We start from the raw sequence: 26987 nt of genomic DNA, 5'->3' as shown, positions 1-26987 counted from the left end.
TGCTTTTTCTCAAAGAGACCTGATTGGTAGAATTTTTTTTTTCTTTATTTGTAAATAAAATGTAAAATTTATTTTAAATGTGAGTCAAGACAGGCTAAACTACATGACCCATATATCAATTATTAACATCTGGACCAAATACTACATCTGGACTAAGTATTGTATGCTGCCTTAAAGATGGTGCCACCTCAGCCAAACCAGGGCCATGTTTGGCCCACATGCTGCCAGTGCCAGATGAAGTGCCAGCTTTATGCCAAATCTGGGCCAGAATTCTTTGCTACCTGGGATGTTTTCAGGGTTATTCCAACAGATAACCCCTCCTAAGATAAAACGTTGACTTTTCGTTGACTAAAAAAAGAATATAAATCTGAAAACATGCCATTTTTGTTCCTTTCAAAAAAAGACACCACTCCTTCACTAAGCTTCCTTCAGCGTATTCCCTTTCTATGTCGGTTTTACAGACAAATGCCCTTTCAATGACATTTTTATTGTAAATGTGGAATAAATGTCACCAGAAATGTTTACTTTTTTATTTCAAGAGTTCCCACTTAGATATGCTTGGCGTATAAAGCTGGTTTGGCATGCTGTCCCGGGAGAGAACCCTGAGCTCGGAGATCTTTGAGCCCAGGGCTCCCGCCCGGTCGATAAGCATATCAGGGGATCCGAGATCAGGTAGGTCTCGAGAGCTCCCCCTTTTTGAAAAGGGAGGAAAGGAGGAGAGAAGGGGTGGAAGGGGGGATTCTTCCAAACGAAGATAAAACATTAGGGAGAAAATGATCCATTTATAGTAAACTAGGATCGCTCTGATTGGATTGTTACTGATTACAGATGAGTGGCCAGACGTGCTCAATCATATCACGTGCTCCTCTCAAAATTTGGTTTATGAAACTTCACTACAAAATAAAACGAAAACATATGTTTGACTCTAACACACAAAAACTGAAGAATGTATGAGTGGTTTCCTATTTTGTTTTCTTATATGTGTATAAATAATTCATTTAAAATAAATACTGCAATATTCCTTTCCAAAATATATGTCAATATTGATTTCACAATGCCTTTATACTTCAGTGTTTTCCTCACACAAAGCTACATAAGGCTTTCAGTATTAAAGCCATTCTGCTAAACGTCTCTTTGAAAGGCAAAGTCAACAGCACATCACGACAGATGTTTAATTTAATTTCGCTTTAGTAGTTATGTCAACACACTGCATCATTTCCAGCAATACATCCGCATATTAAAAAAGCCTGTAGGCAAAGTATGGGAAACTCTGAGAAATGTGTTTGTCCCCTGTAGGCAAAGGCATCTCCAGTTACTTCGATAAACCAAATGGGGCTGGTGCATCTCTGGAGGAGTGCATGGGGGAGGCCAAGGAGAAAATACCTACTCACAGACACAGCGAAACCCCCGTCTACTTGGGAGCAACGGCAGGCATGAGACTGCTCAAGTAATCACTGCTGCATATTTTCAATTAGCCATTATTAGGATTATTCTGAGTAAAACTTTTAGTATGGATCGAGAGACTATAGTTCAGTCAAAAGGCAGCATTCTGTCATTATTAATGTATCCTGCATTTGTTACAAACCTGTTTGAGTTATTTTGAAAAAACTTAGAAACTGGTAACCATTGACTTCCATATTATTTGTGTTTTGAGAATAAACCAATCAGTGTCTCATCTTCCATTCCCTTTAAGAGTCAGTTGTGTCGCGCCATGGCGCATTTGCTATTTACATAGCGGACTTTGTAAGTGGCAAAAACTCAATGCTTCAATAATGAGAAAACAGTTAAACAGAACATCTGCAGCGTGAGGATAAAGAATAAGCCTCTTCCAATCCGCCTGTACTTTCACTTTCTCTTTCTCTCTTTCATGGATAAGGAAACCGTTTTATAGGCTACACACAAACATCCATTAGCCTAAATAATTATTTTCGTTTGTTAAGCGCAAAGGTTTGTTTCAAAATTATTTCTAAAATCTAGGGGTGTCAATTGATTAATTGTTTCTTCGGTGCACTGCGATGCAGATGGGGACAATTCGATATCGGTTTAGTAATAGATCATAACTTGTTATTAGGTACTGACGTCATTTATCTCCTATGCACATGTTCGCATGCGCAGTAGAAAACTATAGCGAAGGAGGCAAGGGCGAGTAAATAAAACGCTCCTACTACTTAAAAGGTAGATAATTATGCACAGTTCGACTGCTTGAGAGTTTGCTGGAAAGTCTTTTATTGAGACTAAAGAAGGCACAGCACACAAGCCGCTATTTCACACTAGGGAGAAATGCTGTAAAAATCCATCTCTGCCTCTCTCTTACTTTGGAGGTTTGACCGGCTGGCGTGTTCATGAGGTAACTTTTCCTCTCCTCTTGGCTGTTAAAGCGATACTTGTGGATCCTGACACGAGCGTGCCTGAGGTGCAAGTTTTCTCCACTGTGTCTATTATGGATTACCTGTGAGAACCTTGTATTATGCGCATACATACTGTAACCGCAGCTGTTCTTCACGCATCACTCATCGGTGAACAGCGTTTTCATTACTAAAGCCAATCGCAGCCCTTTCTTTTGAGCGGGTAAAGACAATGACCAATCATAGGGGTGTAAACCTTGCTTGACAGTGCTCAAAAAGCAAGCGGGATAATATTTATGTTAGTTTATTCGCTATAAATGCTCAAGTTGTCTTTTGTGGATGTATTTGAGTTTTGTTTAAAATATTCTAAAAAAAAGAGTTTTCTTTGAGCTGGTAAAATTAAAGGTACAGTTCATATATCTGACTGCTTGTATTAAAGACAAAATTGTATTACAAATAATATATAAATGTTAATATATTTATAGATTTTAATAAAAAAATGTCTGGTGTTGTGAAGAAAAAATCTAATTATGTATGGAAAGCATCGTCAATGCAAAGTGGCGCAAATGGATTTGCTATTTAAACAACGTGATGGAAAACTGGAAAATTAAGGTTGCGCTGGTCTGAAAATAGCAACATGTCAGGGCATACACATCTTGCACCTTATTGCACTGGGTGTATGATAGGCACAAGTTCTTGCTATTTTCAGACCAACGCAACCCTAATTTTCATGTTCTGCGCCACGTTGTTTAAATAGTAAATCCATTTGTGCCACTTTGTGGACTCGTGGATGTTCTGAAGGAGGTGTGTTAAGGCACATTGTTCAGCGCAAAGCGCGTTCGTTGTGTGCCTTAAATGCTAACACATTGATTAATACACACAGGATATACAGCAATATGCAAATATGAAAAAATAAAAGGATTAAAATATTACAAAAATTATTATTTTCTACATGAATATAAAAACCACTACCTATTATAATTTGCTTTTATAAATGTTGTTGTTATTATTATTAGCAGTATTATTTATGATATGCATATTTATATTTGTTTTAATAAAAACAAGTTTAGATTTGTCCACCTGTCAGGTTTTGGAGATGTCTGCATCACCAATTGGGCCTAAAGAACAGGACGTTTGTTTGCTGGAAATTACAACTAAATTTAGAAATAGCTTTGAAACAAATCTTTGACTAATGACTAATGAATGTCTTCAGTGGAGTGCGTACAATACCTTAAAGTAAAGAGTAAAAGTAAAGAGAAAGTAAAGAGGCCGAATAGAGGAGGCTCATTCTTTATCCTCGCTGCAGATGGTCTGTTTAACTCACTAGTGAAGTGTTCAGTTTTTCCTCTTACAAATTCCGCCATGCAAATACAAAATGTACCATGTGTGATGCAACTGACTCTTAAAGGGAATGGGAGATGAGACTCTGATTGGTTTAATGCATGTTATGCTCAAAACACACCCATAACTCATTAAAAGAAAAAGCACAACCCTGTTAGACCATGCACCGCAGCGCAAACTGTATTTTTTTGTCCTTAAAGTGGCAAAAGTGGCCTCGGACACTCACCCAAATGCTTTTGCGCCATGAGCTTTAGACTTTGCACCTATATCATTAAAATAGAGCTCAAACTAAAAAATGCAAGAAAAATGTCGCAAAAATCCACACACACAGCACATTTTTCCCCAATATTATTTTTTCAATCACATTTTTAATAAAAAATATTATGTAAGCATAAGGGACATTTTTAATTAACAAACAAAATGTGCCTTATTCCTAACATCATATAGTCTATATAATTCATCAAGTGTATTTTTTTAAATTAATTGTCAAAAGATAAATTCCAATACTATTTCTTTTCTCAAGGATGGAAGATGAAATGGCCTCAGAAAAAGTGCTTACCTCTGTTGCGCATTCACTGAAGACGTACCCCTTCTCCTATCAGGGAGCTCGTATTATTTCAGGCCAAGAGGAGGGAGCTTTTGGATGGATTACTGTCAATTACCTGAGTGAAAACTTCAGAAAGGTACAGTTCTGTTTTCACAGCATGATATTTTTTTTTTATTTCAGTTACTAAATTTGCAACCCTGCTCAACAGACTTGAAGTACCAAATATATAGAGAGAGTACATTACTTGTTTAGTTCGAGAATGATTTGTAAAGTTTCACTATTAAAAGGCAAATAATGTACAATTATTCCTGTATTTATCACACAGCCCACAAGCACTCTTGGAGCTCTGGACCTTGGTGGAGCCTCTACTCAGATAACCTTCGTACCTCAGCAGAATATTGAATCATCCGAAAATTCGATTGACTTCAGGCTGTATGGAAATGATTATCATCTTTACACCCACAGCTTTCTCTGTTATGGGAAGGACCAAGCTCTCAAGCTTACTATGGCTGAGAAATTGCGCTCAACACCTGACAAGGTAAGCTCGTCATTGCAATTAAAACAATTATTGCGACTTCCACATTTCACAGAAAGTTGCTAGAAAAAGCGAGAGGGGTCTGGCTGCAGACTCTGTGCAGAAGCAATCTGAGCTGCATGCAATGCTTTTGAATAGGCTTACCTAACCCCACCCCTAACTTACCATACCCTACTCTAAGAGATGCAATCTCAGCTTGTATCATAAAGGCTGCATCCAACTATTGAGATAAGCAGTGAGGGTACTTTGTTTTTGTGACGCGCTGCATAACTGAGACCGACATACTGAGTCCAAGATGTTAATAGCAAAACTTTATATAAAGTTGAAACATGACATATGGTATATATGACCAGCAGCAGTCTGTTTGTTGGATACCTGTTGCGAATTGTGGTGTGGCGGTCAACAAAACAATATGGCTACCCCACTCTCTTCTCTCCATCCTGCCCCCTGCGTGAGTGTGTGCACAAGCTTTTTTAGCTCTAGCAGGTGCCAGGTGTGGCCAAAACATAATACGTCAAAGTGATAACTCAAACCAATCGATAAATAAACATTATAATTAAATGAACGTAATATGGCTCCTATAACAATTCTAGACCTTATAGGCTTTCACTATTACATATAGTATATACAGAAAATGTGTTGCATTGCCCCCATTATGACTTTTCAGATATTAGCTGTCATGTAGTGTGAAATATAGCTGTTTGTAAATGGAAAAGAGCTGCAAATTTACAGTAGTTTTCAGTTTCTAAATGAATCAAGACATTTTTCCTGATCCAGATAACCGATTACTCTTTACATTTGGAAGCCGATAACTGATATATATGCCGATAATACAAATCTCAATTTGGATTTTTGTGAGCCTTATCACAATAACCAAACATGAACAAATATGGTGGACAATTTCAACATTTTATTTTAAAACTAAAACCATGGAAAATGAGGGAATTACCAAATTACAATTCAAATGTCAACAATACCATATGATAACATTAAAAATGAGCATTTCTTGAGCGAAAGACAGTTATAGCGACCAGCTTTAATTGGTTCTCTTCAATTCCTGTATCATATTCAATTAAGGGATCTGCTGTCATTTAATCTTTTTAGTTTCTTTCAGTTAATATTGATTTTGCAACAGCGCAATCCTGGTAACAATCCTTCCTGTATCATAGTGAGGTTTCCCAATCAAGCTCAACTTGCTGGAAAAACCTTTTGTACAATTACAGAGGAAGTCATGGGAAATGATATAGTTGCTGATATTAGATATAGTAATATTCATTCTGATATTTACTATAAGCGTTGACAGCCTGACCAGTTAGATAGGAGCTTTGAGAGAGCAAATCTTACATTTAGCCATTTAGTAGACACTTTTGTCTTACGCCACTTAGTATGAACTGTTCAAATGTTTTCAAAGAATTTTCATTTGGGAATTTTCATTTTGGCATACAACTTCTGTTAAAGGTAACTACTGCATTTTATATGCTACATGTGATTTTCTATATGTTTTTCAATCCTTTTTCTTTCCTCTGGAAGACAGATGCCATTTTGTTAATGGATCCTTGTTTCCATCCTGGATATAACATAACCAAGACGCTTGAAAGTGTCAAAACACCATGTATGAAAGGAGCAGTTCTCCAAAGGAGCAGTTCTCCAAAGGAGCAGTTCTCCCACGTGGGGCTTGGGAATTGGTCTCAGTGCCAAGAATCAATCAGAAAGGTTTTTAATACCAGCCATTGTCCTTATTCAAGCTGCTCTTTCAATAATGTTTTCCAGCCTTCTGTTGATGGAAAATTTGGGGTAAGAAACAATGAAGATTGTTTGAAAGAATTGGTTAAGTTGTAAATCCTAATCTGTGTTAACACTTGTGCCGTTTGACTTTCTAGGCTTTTTCTGCTTTCTTCTTTGTAATGGACTTTTTGAATCTGACAAAGGATTCATTAGACAAAACGAAGCAGAGGCTGGCAATGTACTGCTCTACCCCATGGCAAAAGGTGAAATTTCGTTACTTCTGTGTAAAATGCTGGTATCTTTATTGGGATGTAAATGTGAACATGTTTGGCTTTTTTCAGATTGTACAAGATCACCCAAGAGTAAAAGAGAAGTACCTTTCTGAATATTGCTTCTCAGCAACATACATTCTCACTCTCCTGGAACATGGGTACAATTTCACCTCAGACAACTGGAATGACATCAAGTTTATTAAGAAGGTGAGCATGATGGAAAAAAAGCAATGTTGACTTGTTTCTATTCAAATCTAGCTAAAAAACTATTCATTTTTTGAGTATGCCTCACACAGGTGAGTGGGCTTAATAAACCACCTGTAGAAAACAGTCTTTCAAATCTCTGACACTCGCACCAGAAACTTTCTTACAATCACTCCATATCTATTAACATAAATAAATAAATAAATAAATAAATAAATAAATAAATACCTGTAGTAGAAACGCTCTTCTCTCTGTAAAAAAAAACACTCCTCCCTCCTTACTCTAACACTTAATTCTCTGAGGACGAAGAGTTCATTTGTATAATTAGCACATATTTTGTATATTGCCTGATCTTGTTGAAAACTCTGAATATCTTCTTAATTGTAAGTCGCTTTGGACAAAAATGCCTGTCAAATGACTAAATGTAAAATGTTTAAAACACTTAAAGAATAAGTATATAAGTAGATCTCAGAAGTTTGAAACTGTATACCATTGGAGAAGCATATGCGTTGAGAGGAAGGGGTGAATTATTTCAAAAGATTTGGAATCCATCTTTGAATTATATAAAAACAGTACCATGATTTAATTTCACAAAATAGCTTTCCCTATTGGTTTATACTCTATCCCCTCCATTTTTATTATTTATTTTTTGCAGCAAGGAAAATAAGTATTGAACACGTCAGCATTTTTCTTAGAATATGGGGTGGTTCGCCCAGGGTGCTATTTCGTTTAGAAACATTGCAGTGTAAAAGCGAACCACACCAAGAACAAAGTGCAACATTGTAATAGTTTTAATCCATTTTAAAACAAAATAGGCGGTCTACAGATGTGAAAGCACCCTCAAATACTGTCAGAGAAAGAAAATCAAGCTGTAGAATGGCCCAGCCAATCACCTGACTTGAATCCAATAGAAAATACAAGTTAAAAATCTGATTTGATAGACGAGACCCACAGAACCATCAAGATTTTTACACTGTTGACGTCTGTGAAAAACTCACACCTGAGCAACCCATGTGACTTCATTCTCCATATGAGAGGTGTCTTTAAGCTGCCATCACCAATAAAAAGCCTTTTATATAAAGTATTTAATACATTTCAGTAGTTCAGTACTTTCTCCTTGTCAGTTCATTGTAATTACACATAACTAATTTTTCAGATTTTTTTTTGTTTTGTTTATATTTATGCTTGTATTGTTTGAGTATTTACCAAAATCTGGTTCAATTCCATGTCAACAGCTCCTTTAGAAATATTATTCCCAGGAAAAAAAACATGAGATGTTCAATACTTATTTTCCCTGCTGTAACTACTGTGTGTATTACTTTAGTTTGTTTGTTGCTTAGTTTTGATGCTGTTCTGTATTGTTAACTTTTTTAAAAAAAAAAAGCTAAATAAAAATACATAATAATAAAAAAAGAAAGTATATAAAACAGGTATATACTGTAATAAACAAATAATAGCTTAGTTTTAGATTAAATGTTATAACAGCTTGCCATATTTGTCACTGACTGTGACTCTTTCTGTGCAGATTGGAGACAGCGATGCAGGCTGGACTTTAGGTTACATGCTTAACCTGACCAACATGATCCCGGCTGAAGATCCAGACAAGCCACTGATGCCTCATGGTGGATACGTCACATTTATGCTCCTCTTCTCACTTCTAATACTCGTCCTCATCATTATGGCCTACTTGTATTTCCGTCGCTCTACTAAAACAGCCCAGAAAGACATTATTTAGACAGAAATACTGTGCTGTGATCTCTTGGATTTGTTTTTAATCTCTGCAGAATATTAATAGATTACTTTGTCCGAACGGTTTTACATTTCAAAGAATCCGTACCTCATGTGAAGGACAAGCAGGTTTTAGGAGAAAAATGGGTTTCTAGTTCCACCGCAGCTGAAGGGACATTAAACTCTTTGCCCATTTCTTTGTGACCACTTTAAATGTTCTTAAAAATCAAGTCAGGTTTTAGCTTTTGGGGACTGGGTGGAAAAGGGTTGCTGAGCTTCCTTCAAACGAAAAGTGCACTGACATTGGATGTATTGTGTGCGTTTAATCTGAAACGAAGGTCTCCCAATTTATGCAAAGAAAAGCACACATCTTGATGCCAGTTTTGTTGTCGTTGTCATAAATCTTTTTTGCTTTGTTCAAATGAATCACTGGGTATCAATCTTTAAACATGTAATTTCAGCATAGCACATTTTTGATGAATTGAAAAATGTGAGGCCATTTTAAGTCATTGCATGCTTGTTTTCTGTCAGTTTGTTTCACCATATGTTTTGTAATACCACAATGTAACAGAAAAGTTAAAGTAATCATTTGTTCATGTCTGCTTCTGTAAGGCACATTCCAGATATGAAAAACCTGTATGCTCTGAGTTGATGTGTAAAATTATGTGAGATGTTGTGTTTATGTATTTTATGTACAATTGTAGCAAATTTTTTATTAAATGTACTTTTTTCATTTGTTTTCTAAAGGGTCTCTTACACTCACCAAGGCTGCATTTATCATTTAAAATATATACAAATACAACAATATTAAGTAATTTTCAAATGTAAAAAAAAAATCTTCTTTTATTTTCATATTTAACTTATAGTAAATATAAATATAACTAATAATAATAATAATGATTAAAAACAGTATATAAAATTAAATTGTGCTACTTGATAGGGGTGAGCAGGGACAAAAGTACACCGTAAAACCCCAAAAGTTAAGGTAACAAACCATTTAAGTTTAAAAGCTAATCCTAATGAGTACTGTCAATTTAATCTATTTGAGTAAACGAAGCAATTTGAGCACAGTAAAACCTGATAAATGAAGAGAACTCAAACCAACTGAGTACTGGAAAACTCAAGGCAACTCAAACTGTTTGAGAAAACCGATAGCAACAAACCATTTGAGTTAAAAAAAAAACAACTAATCTACATGAGTACTGTGAACTTCGTTGAAGTAATGAGGTATTTAATTAACTCATTACCTTTAACACTGAGCTCAAAACTCTTTCAAATGAGTAGAATTAACTTTCAGTTAATTTTGAGTTAACTACACTCATTTTATTTGATAAAGTGGACTGTTAGATAGATACCAAGTTAGATATTGATAAAGAATGAAAATCCAGTTTTTAACTTTTCTATTTCTATTTATTTTTTTAGACAACACAATACCATTTAAGAACCGTTAGGAAATCAACATTTGGTAGATAAAAAAAAAAAAAAATCACAACAATTAAAACCATTTGTTACTTTATACAATTGACATAATATAGAATTGTTTTAATAGAATCTTTATACAATATTTTTTCATGTGACGGTATGCATGAGATGGGCTTATAAATAGATTCTTGATTATTATTGCTATTGAGAAGTAACAAAAATCCTTACAAAGGTTTACATCAAGCCTTAATTCCACAGGAATATTTGAACTTAATATTGCCACTGATAAAGATACAACGTACTGTAGGATATTAATCTGATGATAAATCAATAGCAATAGCCTTTCTTACAGATTACACAAGAGGCAAAAACACTGGCAGATACATATTAATGATATATAGAACCAGTGTGAGAGTACAGCTGGGTTTATTCATTAGAAATAGTACTTTTTGCTGTGAATATATTGGCAAATATATACGGTAACACTTTAGTTTAGGTCGCAATTCACACTACTGGCTGATTACCTGTCTATTATTAAATATTAACAGTTCATTAGTAGTTATAAAGTATGATATTATTCTGCATTCCTAATCCCAAAACCTAAACCCAATTTCTACCTTACTATTAATAAGCAGCTAATTGGTCATTTATTAAGCTTGTTAGTTCATGGTTTGTTAATACCGTGAATTGTGACCTAAACTAAAGTGTTACCAAATATACTTCAAGCGACAATTAAATACGTATATTCCCAAACTCACATGGTGGTGCTTAAAAAAATAACTTACTCATCAATGACTGTACAGAAATACTCAAATCCTAAAGCTTTGCATAGAATTAGTCAGTGTTTTCTGATCTATTCTAGGTATACTGTAGCACCTTCCTTTATTGACATTTTACCTCTCTGCGTAGTTATTCCTATTCAATTACCTGATGCGCATCATGTATGTCCAAGAGAGTCATTTAAGAAGTCATTTACCAATACGATGCTCGTGGTACGAATCAAACGCGGATTCAACGGACACCGGTAGTTTTGGAGTTGCACTTTTTGGCCTCTCTGGTTCGTATGTGAAGCGTCTCTGAGTGTTTGTCTCTGGCGCTCTCTTGTGGTTGTCCTCGGTTGTACAGGATTGATCGCAATTGCGGCAGGCACTGGTCCCAGTCCTCGGGCAGCAGGAGCAAAAGGAAGCCCAAACAGATGATGGACACCGCAATGACGCGCACGCTGTTGAGCTGGATCTCATACATGTAGCGATCTATAACTAGAAGATGGAGTAGATAAAGTACGTTACGTTTGAATAATTAATTAATGACCATTTAAAAAAAAGAGATTTATTTGCACTACCATTCAAAAAGTCTAGGATTAGTAATTGTTGGTATGATTAATACGTTAACATTGTAAAAGTAAATCATCATATTAAAATATTTTTTAAAGATCAAGTGATGCTGTCAAATGCATTATTGCTGCCAAAAACATGCTGCTTCACCATCATAGTAGTAAAACAGTCAATATCCGTATGGTAACACTTTATAATAAGGTTGTATTAGGTCATTTTAAATAATGCATTTACTAACATGAACAAACAATGATCAATACATTTATTACAGTATTTCTTCATGTTAGTTAACACTAGTTAAAGAAAATGCAGATGCTCAAAGTTCAACGTTAACAAGCATGAATTTGGATGTTAATAATGCACTGGTAAATGTTGATTGATATAATTTAATTAATTCAAGAGTTCACACTTAGCTGATCATTGATTATAAGCTTGTTTGGCATGCTGTCCTGGGCTCCCCCTGGGTTTGCAGGGAGAGAGGGGAGATTGAGCTCAGGTAGATCTCGAGAACTCTCCCATTTATTTGTGGCTAATGATGAATTGCTTTATGATGGAAAAATACTGTTATATACTGTAATAATAATACTGGCTAGGACCTTGACTATGGTGGCAATTTAGTTTAGTCCATTTACGTATGACACATGTCTTTGGACAGTGGGAGGATACCGGGGAATCCGGCGGAAACCCACACAAGCATGTGTAGAACATGTCAACTCCACACAGAAATGTTGACTGGCCTGGTAAGGATTAGGAAAAAAAAGGGAGGAATAGGGAAGGAAGCGGGGATTCTTCAAGATGAAGATGACTGTGATATGAAGACTATGGTTATTTATAGTGATTTGGGAATCATCTGATTGGAGCATCATGTATTTGCGAATGTGGGTCCAGTTGTGGTCCATCATAAGCATGTCATCCTCTTGAAATTAGTTTATAAATAAACTTCACACAAAAAAAAGTTTATAAAACAATAAATATGATTTATAAATGGTGTATAGTTCATAATTAATTCATGGCATGTTAACACATTAACTAATGAAACCTTACAGTAAAGTATGATCAACTGTATTTTATAAATGTAGCTTTGAACTAGTTTTGAACATTTTTTTTTTCAAAAACACCAAGAAAAAAATAAATAAACAAACAAATTACTGACTTGAAACTACTTTAAACAGTTGTATTTATTGTGGGGTTAAATGAGTAAAATGTAATTAAAAAAGAGGAATGAGAAGTGCCATCTGACATTTCCCTCAAAATGAGCATTATTATCAGCCTCCTTTGTTTATGTTGAGTTATTTCACTCTGAAGACCATGAAAAAAATGTATTCGTTGCCATAAAAGTGAAAATGCTCATTTTAGAACATTTCAGTTTGTATGTTTTAAATGTTAGATTTTTTGTTAGCTTTTTTTTCTTCAATTCAGTGAACTTGAATGGTGACCAAAAGTTGTCTAAATCCAGAGCTCCACATCTTCACATTCCACTAAAATTCTCCTATTTGATTGATGACAAAAATGCATTAAGTGTTTAAAAAATGCATTTGAACTTTTCTGTAAAACACAGTAGTTTAATTTTCTGCACATTTATAGTAAATGTCATGTTTTATTTATTCATTTGTTCATTTTTTTGTTGCTATATTTGCAGATTGATAGCTCCTAGTCACCACTTCCATTTAATAGAAAAGAGCAGCACTTATATGCTTTTATATGTAACAACATAAAGCTTAGTCAATGATGATCAAAACATTTTTGATGGAGCTTTCACTTTAAAATCAGCAACTGGTTCCAGTATGACTCACCAGCATTGACAGGCACACTGAGGACAACACCCAGAGAAATCAGAGTAGGAAGTGTTATTAAAACACCACAATTCAACAGGAAGTTGAACACTAGGAGTGCAACCAAAGAAGCATGGTATTAAACAATGACATTAGAAGAGAAGATACCAAGTTTACAGAATGTACCAAGTTTGTGTTTGTGTATTTGTGCCCATCCTCTTACCCAGCAGTAAAGCGGACATGCCACAGATGCTTGGCCACGGTAAATCTCTGGGTGAAATGAAGTCCTCGGCCCCTGTGAGCAGCAGGATGAGAGGTACAGCGCTAATGAAGACCAAATTAGCTCCGCCGAGAATGGTAAGATACACCGCTGCTTCACCCAGCTTCGCACTACCCAGAACAAGCTTGAAAAGGACCTGAAGAAACACATAATTGAATACTCATTTGGTCAGAGTTGTATTACACTCTAAATGTGTTTGTTGGGCTTAATAAGCCTCCCTTACTTTGTAAATAGCTGCTGTTGATGCAGACCCAACCACAAGAGAGATGCCAATCACAGAGTAACTGTGGAAACCATCTGCATATGTCATCATCACAATCCCACCGATGGCTAAAACGGCCGCCACAATCTGTGTTGAGATAGAATACATACTGTACGAATGATGTCATTCACTCAGTTGTGACATTTTCAATGCAAAAATTACATTGTTTGTTATGACAACTTGACAATACCAAGACAACAAAACTTGTCATAAATCTGTCATAAACATGAATGTCATAAGGCCATTATAAATGTTATTTTATAACAGCCTTATTATTTTCTTAAATGTTGATACATACAAGCTGAATTTGTCACTAAAATATTGTTACTATATTGATATTAATGACGAAAAATTTTTTGATGGAGTATTGACACTTTTAATAAGACATTTTTAATGGCAAATAGTTTGTTGCTCTGAAAAAGTGATCAGAAAAATATACATGACACAATTATAATGGCTTCATAACAATCATGTTTTTGACAGATTTATGACAAGCTGTTAAGGTCAAGTTTTCATGACAAAGATAAAGATCAGTCGTCATGTATTTGTTTAAAGTGTGTCAAGTTGTCATAACTGTCATCTTTGCATTTAAAATTACATAACTGAGCAAATGACACTTAAGTTGTCATAAGCATGAATAAAATCTCATTCACGTTCATGACGTGTCATGTCATGATTAAAAAGGTTTCATGACCGGAAAATCTAATAGATTAGTTTTAACTCCAAAAAACAAAACAAATTTAAAATTTGTTTTAATTGTAATAAAATGGTAAATGCTAAAAAAAAAGATCCCAAGGAATACTTCTTATTTTAATTCAATTCAATTCCATTCACCTTATTCTTCGTCTATGAGCAGGCGCAGCCATTTGAATTTTTTTTGGCTCAAGACTTTTGGTCTCATTCACTTCCATTCATTTTTAGACGTTAAAAACAGCTCATTCAGCTGCTTGATGTTGTGAACTGATATTTTCTCATTATATTATTCTACTTTGTCTGTATAATCATGCGCGAGTAGTTTGACTGTTTTCTGCAGTTTATTGTTCCTAGTTATTTCTCCCATAAGAAGCTGAATTGAATGTTCTAAAACAATGGCAAAAACGAGGGCACTTCAGCATGGAAGAATAATTTCAATAGGAGTTATATCAACAGTTCTTTTTTTAGAAAGCTCATTTTTTACGCAGTGGATGCCCTTCCAGCTGCAACCCATCACTGGAAAACATCCATACACTCTCATTCCCACATATACACTATGGACAATTTAGCTTACCCAACTCACCATCGCATGTCTTTGGACTTGTGGGGGAAACTGGAGCACCCGGAGGTAACACAGAAATGCCAACTGGCCCAGCAGAGGCTAGAACCAGTGACCTTCTTGCTGTGAGGCGACAGCGCTACCCACTCCGCCACCGTGCCACCTCCTCCTTATAATTATACATGCTAAAACAAACTAAAACATGCTAGCTATATGCTAAAGCCTGCTTATCAACATGCCCGTTATATACATGCTAAAATATGTTATCCATGAGGCAATACATGCTAGCAAAGTTTGAAACATGTTGACATCTGTTGATCGAGGCTAGTGTTAAAACATGCCACCAACATGCTAATGTTGGCAATGTGTTAAATCATGCTACAAGCATGCTTGTTACGGTCAAAACAGGATGATGATGAGGATGTATATTAAATACATACAATTGTTTAATTTTTTATTCTATATCTATCAAAAGGCAGCGTGCATCAGTGTATTTCTATGTATTTTGTATTTGTTTTGTGTTTTATTTTTGTGTGAAACAATTAAGTATAAAACTAATACTATATAAATTTATTGTTGTTGTGATTCAAATTTAACAAATTTACCATCAATAAAGATGCTTATTCCATTTTGTTCATTTTCTTACAGGCAAGCTCCAACTCAGAAACTGGCAAGTTTCCCACTTACAACTATGACTTGGTGTCACCCATATGATCTTTCTAATGTAACCTTTATATCTTGTTAGCAACTTGTTATATTTATAACATATTGACAATCATAACATATATTAAGCTACAAATCAATGTTTTAAAATGCAACTTTTGTTAGGAGTTTGCATGTTCTCCCCGTGTTTGTGTGGGTTTTCTTCCAAGTGCTCTGGTATCCCCCACAGTCCAAAGACATGTGGTATAGGTGAATTGAGTTGCTAAATTGTCCGTAGTGTATGAGTGTGAATGAGTGTGTATGGATGTTTCCCAGTGATGTGTTGCAGCTGGAAGGGCATCCACTGCGTAAAACATATGCTGGATAAGTTGGCGGTTCATTCCGCTGTGGCGACCCCAGATTAATAAAGGGACTATGCCGAAAAGAAATGAATGAATGAAATATTTGTTACTACTAAAATAATACTAAATGATACTAAAATAAAACTGAACCACAATAAAAGAATTTTGACATATTCTCACCCGCACTCCCATGAAGCGATCCCGCAGGACAATCCAAGATATGAGGAAGACAAAGGCACGACTGCAGCAGAACAGCGCACAGGCATCAGTGGCAGGGATTCTGCGAAGGCCTTGCAGGTATAAGTAGCTGGTGAGAGTCCACAAGACTCCAAACGGAGCCACACGAGAGAGCAGCATCTTCAGTGACAAGCCGTCTTCTCCCAGAAACTGACAACACTCTCTGTTGTGAATCCACACACATGCAGATAAGAACTTTTCCCCTTAGACATGAAATCCTCTAATTAGAGATGCGCATAAGACCTAAAACATGAATTAGTGCAGCAAATGGATTCTCAGGGGGCTTTGTCCCTATCACAAGTGGAAAATGCTATTTGCATGACACTAACAACTGCTATGTTACAGTTAAGTTAATAAACAGTTCAGTTAATAAACAAAAGCCTATAATAGTCAGAATTTTCAATATTGTAGGCCAGATTAACTTATGATCATTAAATAATGATTATGCTAGAAAAATAAAGCATCTGTGAAGTCTTCATCATTTGCTGCTGTGAAATAAAACACTCTGTCTATTCTTGAAGGGCACACTAAATATTTAAATAATAAACAATTATTCACAGAATTTTGAAGTGCCCATGATATCATTTTTGTGCATGTTTGATATCATAATATATTGAATTATTGAAAATGGCATGTCAAGACGGGGTCTAAAATATTTCAAATGTGTCCACATTCAACCATTTCCAGAGGCAGACAAAAAAATAACTCACCTGGTTTGCTTTTTTAAAGGAAAACAAAGATTAGCACTGAATACATTCGAACAATTACAAAAGACTTTCCATCTGACCTTGTGTTTTGGAATATGTTTTGAGAAAGTGCACTGAAACAATGTTTCTATACTTTTCTGCGTTGTACTAAAACATACACACTATGAAAATTGTATCTGTATATCCACCTCCATTAAATTGCTTGCTTTCTTAAAGTCGTGCAACAACATGGGTTCGCTCATTCAATAATGCTTGCACATTAGCACTCCAGTAAAAGTGCTGTAAAAGGGTGACAAAATGAGGGAAGGGTCTCAGTGAAATCTGAACACAAGTGGACACAAAAGAGACATTTGATTGCATGTCAATACTAGATGAAAACATCATTGAAAACACAGATGGAAAACAAGAACTTTGAGAGATATTCACTATTTAAACTCAATAAAATCATCCAATTTGAACCCAAACCAGTGAAATCATAATTTTGTTAAACTACACCTACTTCAGAAGTGATGCTTAGCACTAAAAAGACAACCTTTAAAATAAGTATGCTGCGCTGACCTCATGAAAAGGCAAAATGCCATGGGACATTGTTAAGAAAATGAGGCTGGGGTCAAGTCCTCTATCTGAGCAGCACAGCGCAACAAAACTGCAAAGTCAACAGTCACAGTTCTGCAAGCCAAATTGAGGTGTCTGCATAAATCCAGACTATTACAAAGTGCAGCACTTTTGCAAAAAACTTCTCATATTGGCATGCAGTGAATTTCAGTATAGAATCAGAAAAAATAAATCTCCTTGTATAGACTGAAACGCAACCCATCTCACCTGAAGCGCTGTCTGGGGGTCTGGTCTGTCCTTGCTCCAGCACAGGTGACCCAGGTAGTAGACGGGGAAGATGGCACAGTTCCAGGAGGTGGAGAACCAAGTGAGGGTGAATGGGATATTCAAGCGTCTAACAGTTATTTTGGCCAACTGAGTGCTTCCTGACCAAGACATGCAGATGCAGATGACCATAGCGACACCCCACAGTGCTCCGCGCAGATGCACCGCAGTCAAATGCAAACAGCAGCGGAGCCTCTGCAACCTGTCTGCACAATCTGATAAGGCTGTCCCTGTAGCAGAATGACCATCCACCTTCACTTCCACCTTCTCACTGCTGGACTGCTCCTCCCCTGCAGATACACACAATATTGCATAATACAAAGTCATTCAACGCATTCAACGCATCGCTTCTTTCAGATAAAACTTTCATGCAGTGCTACTGGATAAATCTGCATAACAATCTGATGCTGACAAAGCTGAAATCCAGTACATGAGCAATTAAAGTACCTTGTAATCTCTTCATGTAAAACTTGAACATTGATTTTTTTGTAACAAACTGCAGAATAAAGTTTTTTTAAATACTATAATACTATAAGACTTTTTAAATAATATTAGATTAAATAAACATTTAAATTATAGGGATATATGAATATTATATATAGTTCAGGTTTAGACAATTTAGTTTTGTTTTTTTATTATTTACAGAAATACCTCTCACCTACCGGCCAGTGATCTTTAAGTTGAAAGTGATATACATAGGGCTGGGTGATCTTCCCAAATATATACATACAGTTGAAGTCAGAACTATTAGCCCCGCTAAATTATTAGACCCTCCTGTTCATATTTTTTTTTTGCCAATTTCTGTTTAACAGAGAGAAGATTTTTCAGAAAAAGTTCAGCACATTTCTAAATATAATAGTTTAATAACTCATTTATTTTATCTGTGCCATGATGACAGTAAATATATTGACTAGATATTTTTCAAGAACACTTCTATACAGCTTAAAGTGACATTTAAGGGCTTAACTAGGTAATAAGGTTAACTAGGCAGGTTAGAGTAATTAGGCAAGTTATTGTATAACGATGGTTTGCTCTGTAGACAGACGAAAAAAAAAATAGCTTAAAGGGGCTAATAATTTGACCTTAAAATGGTTGTTTAAAAATTAAAAAACTGTTTTATTCTTGCCAAAATAAAACAAATAAGACTTTCTCCAGAGGAAAAAATATTATCAGAGATACTGTGAAAATTTCCTTGCTTTGTTAGACATCATTTGAGAAATATAAAAAATTAAAAAAAAATAAAAAAAAAATTAAAAGGGGGTTTAATAATTCTGATTGTATATTATGTGTAACTGTATATTATGATCTTACAACACACAATCCATGATTCACAATCAAAAGTTCTTTGTATACTTATCTGTTTTCTGTCAATTCGTATACACACTGAGACACTTTGGAAACACACCTGTTCTCGTAATGGGTTTGACCACATGTGATAACTCTATGTCCGTTGTTTTATAAAAGCCATGCCCTATTGTAGAATGCATTTTAATTGTCATGTTATACCTTTTGACTAATTTTTAACTTAAGCTTTCAAGGAAGGGCAAAAAGTGCACCACTTCAAAGGAAAGGAACCACATAGGGCACATATTAAAGACACATGGAAGCTTCCACCATGGATATATCTATCTATCTATCTATCTATATCTATCTATCTACTATCTATCTATCTATCTATCTATCTATCTATCTATCTATCTATCTATATATATAATATATATATATATATATATATATATATACACATACTTTATTTCACAATTTTGACATTTACTGTGTTCTCAGAATTGCAATATTTAATGCCAAAAAATAAAGCCTTAAACTATAAATTAGCATGTGCTTGAAAGTCACAATGCTGAAAGAGCATAACTATTCAGTTGAGCAATATATATTTACTGCCAGATATAAAACAAACTATAAAAAGATAGAAAAAAAGCCCTCAATAATTATTACAATTTTTGACAAGAAATAATGACTTTAGGCGACGCAATGGCGCAGTAGGTAGTGCTGTCGCCTCACAGCAAGAAGGTCACTGGGTCGAGCCTTGGCTGTGTGGAGTTTGCATGTTCTCCCTGCATTTGCGTGGGTTTCCTCTGGGTGCTCCGGTTTCCCCCACAGTCCAAAGACATTCGGTACAGGTGAACTAGGTAGGTTAAATTGTCCTAGCGTATGAGTGTGAATGAGTGTGTATGTGTTTCCCAGAGATGGGTTGCAGCTGGAAGGGCATCCGCTGCGTAAAACATGTGCTGGATAAGTTGGCGGTTCATTCCGCTGTAGCGACCCCCAGATTAATAAAGGGACTAAGCCTAAAAGAAAATGAATGAATGAATATGACTTTAAATAAATTAAGATACAAAAATTTTAGCAATCAGCTGTGCTGGCACTGAAGACACTGAACTGTAAAATAGTTTCTTTAAGGCCGTTCATTACTCCTTCTTTTTGTCTTTTTTATCTTCATGGCTTATAGATGGACATTCAGTATGTACAGACCTGAACCTGAAGGACAGAACTGTCAGTACAAGGAGGACAAGGAGGCAGACAGACTGTCACCAAACACAGTCAGTCAACAGAACGAATGTCTCATTATCATAGACTGTGGTCTGATGGTTAATGCAATCCGAGTGCTGCAGACATTGACCCGAATATCAGAAGGTGATGCTTCAGTGGTTAAAGATTTGGCCTTTAAAGCCTATACTGTAATTAAATATGATCTATTATAGTACATCTATCCATTAATAAAAATAAGCTGAACTGCCACACTTGGGCACTTAAAAAGACTTATATAATTATATAAATTAAATATTACAATATTATTACTATATATACCATGCATACGTGCAAACATCTTTAAATTGAAACAAACAAAAAAAAACTTAGATACACTACTACTTTTAATAGTTATTAGAGGAAATATGTAACAGCAAATACAAACAAACCAATAATATCTATTGGTGATCACCTTTATTGCTCTTAATACTCAAAAACCTATTTAAAGGGACAGTTCACAAAAATATGAAAATTCTGCCATCATTACATATCTGTTTGAGTTTCTTTCTTCTGTTGAACACAAAATAAAGATATACTGAAGGATTTTGTCAGAAAACAGCACGACTTCCATATTTTTTTGTTCTTACTGTACACGGTAAAAAATCCTGGTTGCCTTAATTTTTAAGCTGATCAACTTAACCTTATGAGTTCATTGAACTTATAATTCTGTTAACTGACCTAAAAACAACGTGCAACGACTTATAAATTAAGGTAGAACATGATTACTTAGGCTTAATAAGTTACAATAAACTAAAACATATGTTGCATGATTAATTGCACATATAAGTTTTTACAGTGTAGATGTCAAAGGCTAACAGTTTTCCAACATTCTTTAGAATATCCTGAAGAAAGAAATATTTATAAAAGTCTGAAAACAACTTGGGGTAAATGGGGAGGAAAATTCCCATTTTTTGGGTGAACTATCCCTTTAAGGAGCTTTATGTACTGTTTAAAACCTTCAATGAGTTCATATTAATATCCAACTTGACAGCCACAGCTTTGACAGTCTTCTGTTATATACAGATCGAATGACTAACAATATGATGTATCATTATTTGCATAAATATTGATGGCCCCATACACTTTATTTATGACAGTGGCGAATTTCACAGAGCATTTTAATGTTCGCATTATACTTTGGTTGCATGTATTGAGTTAATAAATATAGATTGATTAATATTTCACTGAACTGAAATTGTACGGCACAATTTTTTGAAGTATCGCCAAATATTTAATCACCGCTATGAGTATCAATATTGTAATGTATGTAATATTTAGGACTATGTGATATTTAGTTTTTATTTTTAATAAAGCTGCAAAAATGTTAACAATTCGTGTGTTTCTGTCAATATGGGGTGCTGTGTGTACATTAATGAGGAAAAAATGAACTTGATGATTTTAGCAAATGGCTGCAATTTAACAAAGAGTGACAAATTAAGGGGGTCTGAATTCTTTCTGTACCCACTGTATATATATATATACTGTAGTATCCTACTCTTTACACACTATAGGACATTATAATGTATGAATTTTTTATCCTCATCTGCTATATAACTTCGGATTTTTGCAAAGACCCTGATGTGCATGTTCTTCATGCTAAGATGCATTCAGTGGAGGAATGAAAATGAGAATTGAGAGAGACCTCGTCTGCCCCTGATGATTCAGCAAAAACAGCTCAGACTCAGTTACCTTCTCATGCATAGTAAAGTCCACTGCCAGAGCTGCACATCATACTCAGGCTGCATCGCTCAAATACAACAACAGATACATCAGGAGTCCCATTCCTAAACACATATTTTCAGAGTGTGCAAAATGTTCTTGTTTATTTAGTACTGCACAGTATATACATAAATAAAGTAACTGCAAAGTCTCTTCGTCTACAAATGATCTGACTCGACGGTTTATAAAACAGATGATAGATTTGGCCATTTGTGCCTCTGTCAACAGTATTCTTCAGTGTGGCCACAAACAAAATGTTACAGAGAGAGAGAGATTGTGCGTGGGGATGTGTGGAGCTCAGACTGATGCAGAGGTGTGAAGTTAGTCTATGATCGATGTGTTACAAAAATACAGCAGAGACATTCAACATCTCACATAACATCTACAAAAGGTCCCTGTTTACACATAGTAAAGAAGAGTTCATCCAAAACTGAAAATTCTGTTGTACTGACTTCCTTACCATTTACTCGTCCAACCTTTTATCTTCTTTTTCCCTATTAAACACAAAAGATGTAAACCTGTAACCATTGACTTGCATAACATTTGTTTTTTTCAACAATGAAAGTCATGGTTACGGTTTGTACATTCTTCTAAATGTTGTCTTTGTGTGAACTATCCCTTTAACACATGTGTACTGGTGGATTAGATCACAAGTAGATGAGAGACATTCATGATTACCACGTTTGACCACATTCTGATTTACAGAAGTTTCTGTTCTGATAACTGCAATACTACACTAAATACTGTGGGACTGATCAGACTGTTGTTCGTGGTGGTGTTTTTTTGGCACTTTTGTATAGTCTGCTAAATTTAATACACTGTATATTTTAATACCATGTCAACTTACTTCCTATTAACCTGCATTTTATTTTGTATTATTTCTTTGTACACACAATAACCATAGGAAACAAAACTGTTTAGTTAACATTCTTAAAAATAACTTCTTTTTAATGACATTAGGATTAGTACTTTAAATGATGATAGAAAACATTTAGATTGACTTTTTCTTTAAGGGTTCTCATGTAATTTTCGCGTATAAACATCATAAATCAAGCGCAGTACCTCTGACAGATGCGCTCCACGGCTCATAGCCATAGTAGCCAGTGATCCTCAGTATCCGCTCTTCTATCGAGGCGTTTTGGATGTACTCGACGGATCTCGACGACTTTAACTCTTCATTCAGATCTTCATCAAGGACGAGGGATTTCAGCTGTCTGATCTGAGGACTGATATCTGACAGGCGGCGCGGACTCATGTCCGATGGCTTTCTCATTCCCCTGAAGTTGAAGAAGACGCATCAAAACAGCATGTTAGCAGTAAAAGTACACGTTGGAGATACCAAAATGCATGTAAACAAACCGTCCACGCTGCGGCATGGCACTACTGCATTGTAGATAATTGCATTTAAAAAGCAACTCAAAAGATGTATTTAATTCAACGAGCTGCTCGTGCGCGCTCATTTTGGGTGCAACTGTAGCCTAGTTTGTTGATTTTTTTGCTAGCAACTCACTCTGACACAGAGATGTTCTGCTTCAGTCGACACTCTGATGAGCCCAGTTTTAAGAAGTGACTTAAGAATCAAGCGTTTATAAATTGTACAAAGTCAGAAGGACATCCAGAACGCTGAGCGGATGGAGACACGAAGACACGACCACCTGTGAACCCAATGCGCCTGCGCTGACAAAAAACTTCATTCCCCTAGTTAATGTAAGCTTCCAATACATCCATATTCTACAATCTTTTGATGGCATTTTCTTATCCACGTGGTATAATATTTGATCTTAAATATTTGGTAATTGAGCTTAAACATATTCATTAATTCTATGAAATATTTATGTAGTAGTCTCAAAGACGGTAAGAAGTACTGTCTACATTTTACAAAACATCCAAATTTCCACTTATACCTATGGAAGGAAATGAAAAATCTCTCTGGATTTACAATTTCAGGTCTAAAGTTTTGTAACATATAACTTTGTTTATTCTGTACACTACTGACATTTCTTCCAAATGTAAAGATTTTTTTTTTTTTTGCTTAAAATACCAAAAAGGTCTGATGATGTTTATATTAATTTTCAAAGCATATGCTTTTTAGATGCACATTAATTTGTTTTTTATTTCTTCGGTGAAACAGGTAAATTGCAGCAAACACAGCAGCCCAGCACAGCCCATCTGTCTGGCACAGCAGAGATGGCAGTGCAGGGCAGGAGGAAAAGAAGGAATCTGGCCATAAGTAGATGAGGAAGGAAGAAGCTCTTGGAAGGTGGTAAGATACCCAGGAAGAAAAAAATGCAATCAAAGCATTTATGATTCAACATTGACCTCTTCCACTCTAGTGCTTTAATTAAAAGTTTAGGACATAAAACTTGCAAATACTGTAAGGTGTCTACTTTCAAATATATTTAGGAAAATAAAATATGGATGAAATAAGATTCCATCATCCTTTAACGAATTTGTGTATCAGATACTACTAATACTACTACTACTAATAATAATAATTTAGTAATTAATAAGTGAATAATATACATATAATTTAAAATCGCATGCTCATTCTGACCTGTACTCATTAAAATAGATGATAGAATAATTGATCATACATAATTTTATAGACCTTTAATCATTGCAAAGCTTCTTGCTGACAAATGGGTGAAATTAGCACAAGTTCCGAAGAGCAAATGTTTAAAATGATAATTAGTAGCATTTTGGAAGTCTTTGAATGTGTCATCAAATGATTCCCATTCAAAATATGCTATTTTTTATATTTAAATGACTGTTTAATTGAATTTTAACTGCGTCACAATGTATTAAAGTCCTTTTTTTTTTGGTCAACAAAAAATAAAATAGAATAGAACAGATTCTAATAAATTATACATAATTGTATTTAATAATATATACAATCAAATCAATTATTACATTTGTTTTGTTTCATAAAATGATTCATTTAATTTATTATATTTTTAAAAAGTACATCAATTTGTTTATTTAAATTCAGCCCATATAAATTGTTTCCAGGCAGTTACCTTAAAAAAAAAAAAAGTAAATTCAATGAATTTTTTTTTCAGTGTAGCAAACCCCCTTTTGACTTTGACACAAAAACTACTGTTTTGTCTAAAACACTCTTCACAAAATTCAGAAAACCCTTGCTAATTTAGACTGCAGTCCGGAATATTAAAAGCCTACATTTGCTAGTGGTTGGGCAAAACTACATTGAAATGTATTTTAAAACAAATACCTGAAGTTTAAGTGTATCAAATAAACTACAAAATACAGCAGTCACAATTGTATCGAAATAAAATACAGTATTTTTGTATTTTCAAAATACTGCAAAATACTTTTGTTAAGGAGCATGACATCAGTCCCTTTACCATTAAACTAATGCTTCAATACTCAATGTAAAAACATGATTTCAAAAAATTGTTATCCATTTTTGCAAAAAAAATTGTCTCACATTGAAATCGTTAGGCAGACATCTTTCCTCTTCATTTACTATACAGTGCATCTATACCTGCTGTTTAACTACTGGCATTTAAAACAGCCAATGAAGTATTGTAGGAATTGCCACTGTAGGCACTGTATTTTTATGTTGTTTTGTTTTAAAGACAAACATTTAGCATCAACAATCCATTCTATTATTTGTACATTATACTGTTTCTTTGAATAGTTTATATATTTTTTAGTTATTCTTTAAATGGAAGAGTTAATAATGTCCAAAGCACCAATCAGAGGGTGCATTTATATGATGTCATCGTGTAGACTTCCTACAAAGTATTTACAGTATTTTTTAAATACAAAATACAAGACAGTAAAGTATTTTGATACAAAGTATTAAGGCATTTCCATTAACCCTATCAAATACAAGTTACATAATACTATTTTGTATTTAAAATACATATTTGAAATGCCTGTATCATAATACTGCCCATCCCTGGCTAATTAAACTTGTCTTAATAAATTCAGTCACAGAATATTTTGCCAGTTAGTCATTAAAGTGCCACTCAGATTACTGTAATGAAAATAAAAGTTGTACCTGTCTTTCTGAGGACCCTGTAGCTGTAGTGGAGTCTCGTCCTCATTTCTGCATTGCGCCGGCACATCATGTGTGGGGATTTATCCCTGCAGTGTGGCAGCTTCACGCTCCACAGCCAGTTTTTGAAAGATGGCTAGCAGTGGGGGTGTGAGCCACAGTCTGTATGTGTGTGTGTGGTGAGCGAACAGGACTTCATTGTAACTGGTTGGCACCTATCGAGCGGAAGCAGCGTCTCCACCCCAGCACAAGCCTCAGTCTGGACCTGAGCTTAGCTAAGCAAAAAACTTCTGACAGCGCCGTCAATACCCTCCCATTGGAGAACACCGTGGGGAGAAGCCATGAGGTCTGCCCTGCATATGCTTAACTCCAATTGAGCTTGGCACACACTGTAGCGAGACCTGACATCTAATGAAGCTTGGATAAACACAGGCCATGGGAGAGGGAGTTTAATTGAAAAATCTTGGGTGAGAACTGTCGAAGCACTCTGGTGGAGATTATTCACATTTATCAAGGACGATCCAAAGGCAAAGGCAAAGGGAGACGTTTATATATAACACCTGCGGTATTCAATAGTTGGTTCACTTGAAGGGAGCTGGAGGGTAAGATGACCGCAGGTGGCACCAAATCTCATCTCGGCATATTTAATGAATGGAGGCGGTCTTGCTAGTTTGTCATCTCAATATTTGTGGGATTTACTGTAGTCATTTTTTGTTACAGTTTTGATCTTAAAAGAGCTACATTTGTGTCTCTGAACATAGTAATCCATGACTTACATTTTGTTAATAGAACATACTAGCATTTTCTTTTCAGCTTAGTCCCTTTAATAATCTGGGGTCGCCACAGCGGAATGA

At 35.2% G+C, this 26987-nt stretch overlaps 1 protein-coding gene and 1 pseudogene across 2 annotated transcripts in view; one reads left to right on the top strand and one right to left on the bottom strand.

Annotated features, from left to right (window-relative positions):
* Positions 1-9075, top strand: part of entpd1 (ectonucleoside triphosphate diphosphohydrolase 1) — a 40885-nt gene extending 31810 nt beyond the window's left edge. For both annotated transcript variants that reach the window (XM_056469516.1, XM_056469517.1), the window contains exons 4-10: positions 1297-1447; positions 4210-4369; positions 4559-4771; positions 6299-6562; positions 6649-6756; positions 6835-6972; positions 8495-9075. In XM_056469516.1, the coding sequence (XP_056325491.1) occupies positions 1297-1447; positions 4210-4369; positions 4559-4771; positions 6299-6562; positions 6649-6756; positions 6835-6972; positions 8495-8704 (1244 nt within the window). In that variant the 3' untranslated portion in view covers positions 8705-9075. The remainder of the gene's footprint in view (positions 1-1296; positions 1448-4209; positions 4370-4558; positions 4772-6298; positions 6563-6648; positions 6757-6834; positions 6973-8494) is intronic.
* A 1636-nt stretch (positions 9076-10711) lies between these two features.
* On the bottom strand, positions 10712-23385 carry LOC130238483 (solute carrier family 35 member F3-like; annotated as a pseudogene).
* Between the last annotated feature and the right edge of the window lie 3602 nt (positions 23386-26987).

The sequence above is a fragment of the Danio aesculapii genome, chromosome 12, assembly GCF_903798145.1.
Source record: "Danio aesculapii chromosome 12, fDanAes4.1, whole genome shotgun sequence".
Classification (NCBI taxonomy): domain Eukaryota; kingdom Metazoa; phylum Chordata; class Actinopteri; order Cypriniformes; family Danionidae; genus Danio; species Danio aesculapii.
This window is presented reverse-complemented; position numbering and strand designations above follow the sequence as displayed.